Source organism: Heloderma suspectum, chromosome 3, assembly GCF_057233095.1.
Source record: "Heloderma suspectum isolate Gila_16-S chromosome 3, 16-S_ref, whole genome shotgun sequence".
NCBI classification, from domain to species: Eukaryota; Metazoa; Chordata; class Lepidosauria; order Squamata; family Helodermatidae; genus Heloderma; species Heloderma suspectum.
Window position 1 is genome coordinate 205821284 of NC_139460.1, and position 12576 is coordinate 205833859.

Below are 12576 nucleotides of genomic sequence, written 5' to 3' on the forward strand. Positions count from 1 at the left end.
TTAAATACTTCCCCTGCTATTAGTAGCAGAAATAACTTCATAATGCACTTCACTACACATTAGTGCTGTTCCCTTAACACTAAAACACTTTGAATGAAGCTCCAGAGATTCATGTCCATTGTATTAACAGGGTGTTAGTGTCTTTGAGAGGGAACTCTAAATATGGCCTTTCACGCATTGGGTTAGATCCAGACCAAGATGGTTACGCTTAGCTCCCACTGAAATCAGTGGGACCACTTGGGCATGACTTTTCACACATTGATTTCAATGGGATCCAAGTTTGACTAAGTTACTTTAGATCCAACCCATTATGTGTTTCAGACATACACCTTTTAAAAAAGTCTTAAGTGTACGTCTACAAATATGTGAATGTGAGAAATCAGATGTCTGAAATATAGGTACGCTCATCAGAGAACCCAGAGGAGCTGTGAGTCCCTCTTGATGCATCGCCGACCCCTGCTCTTGAAAGTATACTCAATGGCAAGCCTGGGCTTCTTGCTGTATAATGTGTGAAACAGTTTCCTGGATGGTTGCTGTATAAACACTGTGATCTACAGGAGAATCAGGAGCCCGGATACACGTTTTCTATCTAGACCAAGATTCCCCTGTGTGTTCCTGTATAGTAAAGAGCGGGATGTTGTTCTGCTTTGGAAGGCTTCCAAAATGTTACCAGCTTCAGGATCCCCCCTGACCTCTGTCTCCCGCCAAAGGAAATAGTTTACCATGTGGACTTCAGAAGCGACAGTGTTTTGCTCCTCACTAGCAGAATGCTTTGTATTCACAGATTATTCAAAGGTTCACTTAACACAGCTTTTGGAAAAAGCCGAGGTGATTGCAGGACGCATGCTTAAATTTTCAGTCTTTTATCGGAACCAGCACAAAGAATACTTTGACTACATCAGGTAAGAGTATCAGGATCTTTCAAAGACACAACCCTCCACATAGAGCCAATAGGAACATGGCCTTCTCCATTCTATACTTAACAAGAAAGCTGCCTGGGTTTGAACCTGTTGCAACACGTTTATTATTTAGCACTGGCTAGCTACCAACAAGTGGTATATGTGGGGAGACTGGTTACTAACCATATGTTTCTTTATGACGATTTCTAATCTGTGCTGTCCCTGAAAACTCAGGATGGGTAACTGCTTCATAAAATATATTTTATCAAATAAGCTCTCTAAAACTGAGAAGGAATGTAGACAAATGAGACGGACATTCATAATTTGTCATCGCTTTGATTCAGTAAGAACAAGAGGGACCTTCAAAAAAACGATATTGTGCTGTGTCCCATGTGTTGCTGGGTCTTCCATTTGCTCCTGTCTCCTTCCCTCTCCCCCTGTGCTCTATTGCCCAGTCTGCCAATTTTCTGCTCTCCATCTCTGCTTTGGTCTCCTCACTTGCCTCTTTCCCCGCCATCACACACCCTTTTTCCTACTTCCTCCCTGCACACATAGCCCAGAGTCAGCACACTTGTTCACCTGGAACAGCTTAGATGTAGCTCATGCTGCGATGATGTGAGCAGTTCACTTGGCCAACCAGAGCCCTCACTTCTGCATTTGCTCCCTGCTCTCTCACTGCTTCCTTGTGAGCATGTGCATGTACAGCCTTCATGGTTCCCCTGCTTTTTGACTCCTCCTGGTTGTTTTTGTTTATGCTTTTGTCTTGTTTATATACTTCAGCAAACCTCAGGATTAATCTGAGCATACAGATCCCTCCCTGTTGCTTCTTGGTGGAGCCATTTTTGCCTACAAAACTGTTGGCTTGGCCTTCCTGAGTTTGGGATTTGAGGGAATAATAGAATCTTATATTTCTGGTGTGTCGTGGTAAATATAATACTCTGTTCAACAGAGACAAATGTCCAGGGTCCAGTGGAAGGGATGCAGACTGCTCTGTGTTCTTTGCACTGTTGGATTGTGACCCTCACATGCAAGTGGGTGGAGCTGTAAACACTTCCTAGGGCTGCTCTATCCACAGCCAAGGCCGTGAGTACATATAGCCATCACTGCCACCAGTCACCTATTTGAAGAATGGGAAGAGGCAGAATCCTGTCTCCCCTTCCAAACATGATCAGAAGGTTCCCCACTGCTGTGTCTATGCGTTTTGGATTTGGGCTAAAGGCAACCCAAACCATCTCATTAGAAGGTAGATAAATGTGCCAACCTTCTTCATGGATCACTGCCTTGTTGTGGCGAAGGGGCTTGCGTAACTCAGTGAAGCCATAAGCTATGCCGTGCAGGGCCACCCAAGACAGACGGGTCATGGTGGAGAGTTCTGACAAAATGTGGTCCACTGGAGAAGGAAATGGCAACCCACTCCAGTATTCTTGCCAAGAAAACCCCATGGAACGTATCACAAGGATAAAAGATATGACGCCGGAAGATGAGACCCTCAGGTCAGAAGGTGTCCAATATACTACTGGGGAAGAGCAGAGGGTATTTCCAAGTAGCGCCAGAAAGAGCTGGGCCAAAGCTGAAAGGACACTCAGCTGTGGATGTGTCTGGTGGTGAAAAGAAAGTCCGATGCTGTAAAGAACAATATTGTTTAGGACCCTGGAATGTCAGATCAATGAATCAAGGTAAGCTGGAGGTGGTCAAACATGAGATGGCATCAACATCTTGGGAATCAGCGAACTAAAATGGACAAGCATGGGCAAATTTAATTCAGGTGACCATTATATCTACTACTGTGGGCAAGAATCCCTCAGAAGAAATGGAGTAGCACTAACAGTCAACAAAAGGGTGGGAAAAGCAGTACTGGGGTACAATCTCAAAAACGATAGAATGATCTCAGTACGAATCCAAGGCAAACCATTCAACATCACAGTAATTCAAGTCTGTGCCCCAACCGCTGAGGCCAAAGAAGCTGAGGCTGATCGGTTCTATGTAGACCTACAACACCTTCTAGAACTAACACCAAAAAAAGATGTCCTCTTCATCATAGGGGATTGGAATGCTAAAGTAGGAAGTCAAGAAATCACCGGGATAACAGGCAAGCATGGCCTTGGTGTACAAAATGAAGCAGGACAAAGGCTAATAGAGTTTTGCTGATCATAGCAAACACTCTTTTCCAACAGCACAAGAGGCGACTCTACACATGGACATCACCAGACGGTCAATATCGAAATCAGATTGATTATGTCCTTTGCAGCCAAAGATGGAGAAGCTCTATACAGTCAGTCAAAACAAGACCTGGAGCTGACTGTGGCTCAGATCATGAGCTGCTTCTTGCAAAATTTCGGCTTAAATTGAAGAACGTAGGGAAAACCACTAAACCATTCAGGTATGACCTAAATCATATCCCTTATGAATATACAGTGGAGGTGAGGAATAGATTTCAGGGATTAGACCTGATAGACAGAGTGCCTGAGGAACTATGGACGGAGGTCTGTAACATTGTTCAGGAGGCAGCTGTCAGGGTGGACACTGAGCCCATAGAATGCCAGAGTAGTTCTGATTCTGAGGAAGAGCAGTCGCTCCTGGGAGAGGAGCGCGCTCCTCTTTCCTAGGGCCAACAGCTGACGGAGATTCCTCCCACCAGCATTCCTAGCTTAGATAGCAGTCCAGGGAGTGACAGAGCGCAGATAGCAGACTTGGTGGACGCGCGACGCCGACACAGAGAGCGGCGCCAAATGGAGGGCGCAGAAAGGAGGCGTAGTGCCCAGTTGGCGCGCAAACAACGGCCGCGCCCAGAGGATCCAAGGGAAAAGGGGAGGGACTCTCCCTAGTCCTTAAGTTCAGGGGTCTGCCAGTAATTCCCTTTCAAACGGGGACCAACTGTTCCAACTTAGGGCATAGGTACTGTGCTGCTCAGATCTAGTTGCAAACGGTAGAGTTGTTAAGTTGTAAAAGAAGAATAAAGCTTTGAAAGGAATCCCTTTGTCTGTGTCTGGATTTGGCTACTGGATTAGACTGAGAGAGGCCTCCAAGGAGCCCTTGACAGCAGCAACTCAATCCATCCCAAAGAAAAAGAAATGCAAGAAAGCAAAGTGGCTGTCTGATGAGGCTTTACAAGTAGCTGAGGAAAGAAGGGAAGCGAAAAGCAAGGGAGAAAAGGGAAGATATACCCAACTGAATGCAAAGTTCCAGAGAATAGCAAGGAGAGACAAGAAGGCCTTCTTAAATGAACAATGCAAAGAAATCGAAGAAAACAATAGAATGGGAAAGACTAGCGATCTCTTCAAGAAAATCGGAGATCTCAAGGGAACGTTTTGTGCAAAGACAGGCAAGATAAAGGACAAAGAAGGCAGGGACCTAACAGAAGCAGATGAGATTGAGAAGAGGTGGAAAGAATACACAGAAGAACTATACAGCAAAGATCTGAATGTCCCTGATAGCCATGATAGTGCGGTCACTGAACTTGAGCCGGACATCCTAGAGAGTGAAATCAAGTGGGCCTTAGGAAGCATTAGTAACAACAAAGCTAGCGGAGATGACAGTATTCCAGCTGAGCTATTTAAAATCCTAAAAAATGATGCTGTTAAACTGCTGCACTCAGTATGCCAACAAATTTGGAACATTCAACAATGGCCACAAGACTGGAAAAGGTCAGTTTACATTCCAATTCCAAAGAAGGGCAGTGACAAAGAGTGCTGAAAGTATCGTACAGTTGCACTCATTTCACATGCCAGCAAGGTGATGCTCAAAATCCTACAAGCTAGGCTGCAGCAGTATGTGAACCGAGAACTATCGGAAGTACAAGCTAGGTTTCGAAGAGGCAGAGGAACTAGAGATCAAATCGCCAACATTCGCTGGATCATGGAGAAAGCAAGAGAATTCCAGAAAAGCATCTATTTCAGCTTCACTGACTACGCTAAAGCCTTTGATTGTGTGGATCACAACAAACTGTGGCAAATACTTAACGTACCAGACCACCGTAAGGTCTCCTGAGAAACCTGTATGAGGGTCAAGAAGCAACAGTAAGAACCAGACATGGAACAACTGATTGGTTCAAAATTGGGAAAGGAGTACGAAAAGGCTGTATATTGTCGCCCTGCTCATTTAATTTATATGCAGAGTACATCATGAGAAACACTGGGTTGGATGAATCACAGGTTGGAATTAAGATTGCTGGGAGAATTATCAACAACCCCAGATACGCAGACGATACCACCCTAATGGCAGAAAGCAAAGAGGATCTAAAGAGCCTCTTGTTGAGGGTGAAAGTGGAGAGTGCAAAAGCTGGTTTGAAACTCAACACTAAAAAAACTAAAATCATGGCATCTGGCCCCATCACTTCCCAGCATATAGAAGGGGAAGAAATGGAAGCAGTGACAGATTTTATTTTCTTGGGCTCCAAGATCACCGCAGACGGTGACTGTAGCCATGAAACTAAAAGACGCTTGCTCCTTGGGAGGAAAGCTATGGCAAACCTAGATAGCACAGTAAGAAGCAGAGACATCACCTTGCCGACAAAGATTCGTATAATTAAAGCTATGGTTTTCCCAGTAGCAACGTATGGCTGAGACCTGGACTATAAAGAAGGCTGAGCGCCGAAGAATCGATGCCTTCCAACTGTGGTGCTGGAGAAGACTCTTACGAGCCCCCTGGACTGCAAGGAGGTAAAATCAGTCCATCCTAAAGGAAATCAACCCTGACTGCTCATTGGAAGGACAGATACTGAAGCTGAAGCTCAAATATTTTGGCCACCTACTGTGAAGAGAAAACTCCCTGGAAAAGACCCTGCTGCTGGGAAAGATTGAAGGCAAAAGGAGAAGGGGACGGCAGAGGATGAGATGGCTAGATAGTGTCACCAATGCAATGAATATGGACTTGAGCACACTCCGGGAGAGAGTGCAGGACAGGAAGGACTGGTGTGCTATGGTCCATGGGGTCACGAAGAGTCGGACACGACTGAACAACAACAACAACAACAAAATGCGCCAACAGTGTCTATGAAGCCTGCTGAAGTAGGCATGCTCTATGCATGCATTTCTCAATCCATCACTCTGGTTCTAAGCCATCCAGCTCCTGTTGTACATAAATGTGATCTGTTGCATAAGAACATAGATAGGGATACACAACAGAATGTGCCCATTCAAGTACATTGTGGATGGACTGCATCCTCCCTCAGATGTGCATCTGATTTATTCCTGTGGCTCCCAATCCAGCAAGTGGATTGAATGAGTCTGCTCACACATGTGCATTCGAGGGACTGTTTGTTACTTTCTTTTGACATACAGCATATGCTATTGTGGTTGAACCAGCCTGGTACAATTAGCTTAACCGTCCAGTGGATGTCACTATGCCACCATTTGAGAATACATAACCTGGCTTCCTTCCTGTTCTAGGATGGTGTTTTTTTTCCAAATAGATGTTTATCTCTGGGTTTAATATTTCGCTCATCTGCAGTCGCTTAATCTCGGTTTGAAGTCCTTTTCTTCTCAGTCTTGTTTTTGAAAAATAAAAATGAAAGGAGGTTTTGAGAGGATAGTCAACATCTAAAGCTTGCCTTGTGGCTTCACTTGAAAAGTATCATAGCAAGCTGGTATAAAACTAGAAAGAAAGGTCAAGAATTCTCATTGGACAACGAGTCCTCCCCCATCTGTCCTCAAGCAAATAAACAGCTTTGTTTACAAAGCTTGTTTGCAAACCTGTAGCACGTTCTGTATGCTTCTGTACTGGTGCAGCAAATTTTAGGAAATGAGCCTACAAAAGCAGAATCTGTGCTACAGAATCAGGGAAGTCACCATTTTACATATATTGGGTTGGATCCAGATTGATGCTGGATCAACTGTGCTGATGGAAATGGACTTCCCCACCCCTCCCCGCCCCTTCCTATGGCACCCCGTCCAACCCCCTGAAAATGCTACACAGAGTCAGGAGATCCTGTTGAATGGGGTGAGCTGTGCTGTGTGTTGGTGAGGGGGGGTCCCCCACAATCAGGCAGAGGGATCTTCTGCAAGCAGAGCCCTTTCTCTTGTGGAAGGCAGAGCCTTGGTCCAACCCATAGTGTTGTTGCTGTGGTTATTAGTGAGTCCTGTAACAACATGTTGCAGTGTGGAGTGCTCCTGGTCAGTTCTCTGTTCAGCCAGCCATGCTCTCTAACAGATACTGCATTCCACCACCGCCATCCTGGTTTTCTGTCTTTTCCTCCCAACCGGCATTCAGCGGCCATGAAGTATGCTCAGCCCTCATTGGGCTGTTTTGGGTTTTATTTTTATTTTTTTACCACCTTAATATTTTTCCCCCTAAAGGTTTTTTTTCTACTTCTGCAAACCTTGGGGTTCTCCCAAGTATACTGATACCTCCCTCATGTTACTTTCTTTTTTAATTTGTGTTTGTAATTATAGCAAAACAAAAGAGAGGAACAACAAACAACAACACCAAAAAAAGAACACAACAACAAAAGCGTATCTATCCATTCACAATACCTATTCACAATACATTAATTTTAAAAAGAGAGAAAAAAATTCATCACTTCTTGGTTGTCGTTTTTTTTACCACTTTAGTTTTTGCCCTCCCTAAAGATTTTTTTTCTGCTTCTGCAAACCTTGGGGTTCCCTCAAGCATGCTGATACCTCTCTCATGTTTCTCATTGGCCCCATTTTGGCTACATAGCCACAACTCAGGACCCGAGTTCACTATTAGGTTGTACAAGAAAAGCACTGCAACAGATTTGCTGTAATATGGCATGCTTCTGTTCATTATTCCAGCTACCCCACTCCATTCCCCCAGATTCCTCTCTCAACATTCACTGCTATTGAGTTCTTATGGAGCTGTTTCGGGGGCGGGGGCATGTCCCTCCTTAGGGGTTTTTCCTAAAGATTTTTTGAGCATCTGCAAACCTTGGGGTTACCCCAAGTCAGCAGATACCTCCCTCTTGTGTGTGTGGATGCTCTGTTTTAGCTCCATCTCTATGAGCAGGGGAAGACTCAAATCAGAAATTCAGGAGATGATTATGACTGCTGCTGCTGCTGCTCTTATTATCATCATCATCTTCAACCTACACGGTGCTTTACAAATGACACAACAAAAAAGGACCCTGCCCTGAGGAGCTTGCAATCTACGTTTTGACAGCATGAGGAAAAGGAGACAAAGGGACGAGACAGAAGTGATTTAGGCTTCATTTCAGTTGCATGTTCTTTGGTTTCATGGTTACAAATAATTACAACACCTCTCTCCTGGCACGTTTGTTACCTTCCCCCGCCCACCCTAGTGACAGGAACAGGGAGTGGGGAGGGAGTACACAAGATGAGCCTGCCTTCTGATCTCATGCCAAGGACTAAAATGTCTGAACAGGCTATGAGTATGAGAGATGGTATGTAAGACCTCCCAGTGAACTTGTGGCTAAGCTGAGGTTTTGACTTGGAATACCACACAGCCCTTAACCACTGTTTCACATTTGTACCTCCACCAGGCACTTGTAGATCCTTGTTTACCAGTGGAATCTACTTCAGATGGGTGCTGCAGCACTTCACTTTTTCCTGTGCTGTGCTGTCTCTTTGTTCACAGCGAGGAATTCATTGATTAAAAAAATATATATAATCCTTTCCCAAAAAGTTCAAAGCAATTCACAATAACAAAAACACATTTAAAGCAGGGGTGCGCAACCTTTACGGTCCCGAGGGGCGCATCAGGTATCTGCTGAGGTGGCGGAGGCCACACAAAGGTGTATGCACACACATAGAACATGCACACGCATTCACCCCAGCAGCAACACATCTTGGTCTTAGAGTAGCCAGGAACCTTCAATCACTGGTTCTTGGGATGCTCTAGTAACAAGGTTTCTCCTCTATAGCAGAACCCATAGAGCCTTTTGCTAGTGTTCCCCTTCCCCCTTTTTTCGGCAGCTACAGATGCTGGTGGCCTGGGTGCCATCAAACAGGGCTTGAGCACTGCACACTTTTTGCACACCTGATTTAAAGCCATCAATGTAATATTAACAGTATCATCAATATTATAACAATATTGTCCAACAGACACAAGCATAAAATGTTGCATTGGGGATGCTTGGTGTAGCAAGCAGAATGTCAACTCCTGCTTGTCGTGGACTAATCCGATGCCATTAGCCATGCCTGGGCATCACAGGCATGGGCAAAGGGTCCACCATGTGCCCTTCCTAGAAGTAAACAGAGCGTCTAGCTCTGGTTTTGAAAGCTAGGTGCACCCATAGATAAAGGGAAGCTATAATTCTTGGAATGCAGGAAATGCCTCCAACTTTTAGAGCCAGATGTATTTAAGACCCTTTTTACTGCAGCAGGATTGGCATGCCTAACAACTGTGCACTGGACTGTAGAAAAGACCTATTAAAGGGAAGAAAAATGTATATAGGCAATCATGCAAACTTGGAAGTGCTGATAATGAAGCCACTCCATCCACCAGTGCATTTATTAGTTGTTCCTGCGTTCTATAGATTAATAATAAATGTTTCCTCTATAAATCTGCTGAGGCTTGACCCGATTTCCTCCTGGGTTCCTCTTCATTTTGGTTAAACTCTTGTATTTGTGCGTGTGTGCACACGTCCACATGTGCAGGACTAGAGGTTTACAGTATGTGTGGCAGGAGTGTGTTAAAAGAAGGCAAGATTAAATTAACGGCACAGGTGTACCAGAGCTGAAGACCTGAGGAATGAAATGATAAAGAAAGGTAAGCTGTTGGTAAACCAGTTCTGGTGAGGGGAGAGAATGTGCTTTTGTGGAGATGACTCTGTATTTAGCCATGAAATGTTCTACTTGATGGCACAAAGACAGTTTGTTTCCTACTAGAAGGTGTCACAAATAAGGCTTTTTCCCAACAAGTGCTTCTAGAGTTATGCCTAGATAGGGTTCTGGCACATATTTAGCAGGAGGCACAGCAGCTTCCATCGTAATGCTTCAGCTACACATTCTGTTTTCAAAGGGCCACTCACAACTAACATGGGTTTCCCACCAATTGCATGCTTGGACTCAACTGGGAAATGCAGCCAATCCTGGTTCTTTGAATTCGTCTCCTCCTTGTATTACGTTTTCAAGTATATACTTAAAAACCTTCCAACTGTACACCTGAAAAACGTAATGTGTGAAATGGCCCTAATTAAAAGAGAGTCCTGTCTTGTACCGAATCTGTTTCTTATCACCAGCCCTTGTTACCTGGAATTCGGAGTCTTGTACACGAAAAACACAAACCTCATTGGTGTCACTTAGAAAAGCAAGAACTCTGCATCTCTGATACGCAGTTACTTATTTTTTCTTCCTATATGGCAGGGGTAGGCATCGTGGTGCCCACAGGCACCAATGCACCCCCAGGCGCCTTTCGTGATGCCCACCTAGGTGTCCTACCCGTCCAACTTCTTTTATCAACATTGTCTTACTGGCAGCTGGGATTGCTGTGAAATAGGTTTCTGTTGGTGCTGAAACTGTACTGTGGGTACAAAGGCATTTAGTGCGTTGGGGCTCAGACCCCACCTCTGCCTTGTACTCATGCTTTTGGGCAAATTACTCTTCCTTTGCCATGCCTCCCATAACAGCCATTTTGTGGTGATGCCCAGGACAGTATCTCAGATTGCCAGATCTGCGCACAGCCCAGAAAGCTTGCCTAGTCCTGCTACATGGAAAAGATGTATATATTTTGTGCATCTTGGGAGTTTGTTTCCGCCAAGCTGTGCACATTTTCCTTCCATTTTTTGAATTGAAATGTTGCTCTTATCTATTTGGGACAATGGTCCAGCATATTCAGTGTCTTGCTTGCTGATTCCACTGTAAAAATAAACTGTTACCCATCCTTCATTTCTAGAGAGCAGCATGGAAGTGCTCTGCAGCCTTCGGTCAAGGATAACAGTGGGAGCCATGGCTCTCCCATCAGCGGGAAGCTGGAGGGCATCTTTTTTAGCTGCAACACTGAATTCAACACTGGGAAGCCCCCACAGGATTCGCCTTATGGAAGATACAGGTTTGATATTGCTGCGGAAAAACTTTTCAACCCAAATACTAACTTGTACTTTGGGGACTTCTACTGCATGTACACAGCCTACCACTACGTCATCCTTGTCCTTGCACCCGTCGGATCGCCAGGTGACGAATTCTGTAAGCAGCGCCTCCCTCAGCTGAACTTGCAGGATAACAAATTTCTGACCTGCACTGAAGAAGATGGGGTCATGATTTACCACCACGCACAGGATGTAATCTTGGAAGTGATTTACACTGATCCTGTGGATCTCGCCCTTGGCACAGTTGCAGAAATTACCGGTCATCAGCTAATGAGCTCATCGACTGCCAATGCTAAGAAAGATCCCAGCTGCAAGACGTGTAACATCAGTGTTGGACGTTAATTTCAACCCCTCCCCCTCTTCCTTAGGAGCCTTCTCTGTTGCCTCTTTCCATTGTCAGCCGTTCTCATCAGACGCATGCATAATGCCGTTCTTACCAAAAGAAAACACCAGTGATCAGATTTCTTCAATAGTGTTCTCTGAGCAGAGCTACATGTTACAGCCATCACAGGGCAGCTGCCAAAAATTGTATCTTGCATCACGTTTTTCCTTTCTCCATAATAATGTTTTGGGATAGACACACTTACCCATGTTGCTATGATGTCCTCATCTCTGTGTTTTTCCCTGTCCCCATAATTAGCTGCTGGTGGTGGGGAATACATGACATGATGGCATTACAGTACAGGTAAGTATGCCCAAATGTTACAGGGGAGAGAGAAGGACAACTTAACATGGACGTGATGTTAGCAGCAGAAGCAGCAGCAGCCCCGTATCTAATGTAGGATATAGCTTTGTCATTAGTATTTCTTCCCACCTTCCTTCCTTTCTGGTCCACCAGTGCTTTTCAACTGTTAGAAATCTTGGGTTTTTCTTTCTAGCAACCATTTATATATCTAGGTGCTGCAATTGGTGTTAAATTTTCTTTCCTCCCCCCTTCATATTGCCAAATGTAACAAATCTATATAAACAAGCTTTAGCAAAATAAAGAACCTACTGGCTTCTAAATGGTGTTTAAACATGCATTCATTTTAATCTACTGAACAACTTAACTGGGATATCTCCAAACAGCATGAAAGGGTGTAATTGCAGCATGATTTAACTCTCGCAGCCTAGAAAAATGTCAGCACTTCCAATGTGTTGTTTGACAGTGTTATTTATGTTATTTACATTAGCTAACAAACAAACAAAAAATCTGTGTTTCAACATAATAAATAGAAAAATATTTTATTTGTACTGTTGTATAAAATATTATACAATCATATAGAATATATAGATTACATTTTAATAGCAACTGTGTACATATGTCATGAAACCATTTTCCCTTATCAAAGATGTAGTTTGTAAACTTCAAATACTTGTGTATCTGTTCCTGTTGCTCTTACATGACTTTTAATTAAAACAGATTTATGAAGGAGACCATTCTGATTCAGTTATAAATGATCAAGCCAATTACACTGAAACATCAAACATCATAGAACACCCCCCCCCCCCGAAAAAGTCCACTTAGGTTAGTAGTATGACATGACCCCTACCAAACTCTTTTGAAAAGTTTTATTTATTTTGCTTTAAAAAATCATGCTTCAACTTTACATACAGCAGAAATACAAACAAGGGTTGGTTGGATAATAGACTTCCTAAAATGAATAGCTTCTTTATTACTATAGCAAAAAGAGC

At 43.9% G+C, this 12576-nt stretch overlaps 1 protein-coding gene across 2 annotated transcripts in view; it reads left to right on the forward strand.

Annotated features, from left to right (window-relative positions):
- Positions 1-12317, forward strand: part of PHYHIPL (phytanoyl-CoA 2-hydroxylase interacting protein like) — a 117745-nt gene extending 105428 nt beyond the window's left edge. For both annotated transcript variants that reach the window (XM_084845342.1, XM_084845341.1), the window contains 2 exons: positions 785-902; positions 10710-12317. In XM_084845342.1, the coding sequence (XP_084701468.1) occupies positions 785-902; positions 10710-11244 (653 nt within the window). In that variant the 3' untranslated portion in view covers positions 11245-12317. The remainder of the gene's footprint in view (positions 1-784; positions 903-10709) is intronic.
- The last annotated feature ends 259 nt before the right edge of the window (positions 12318-12576 follow it).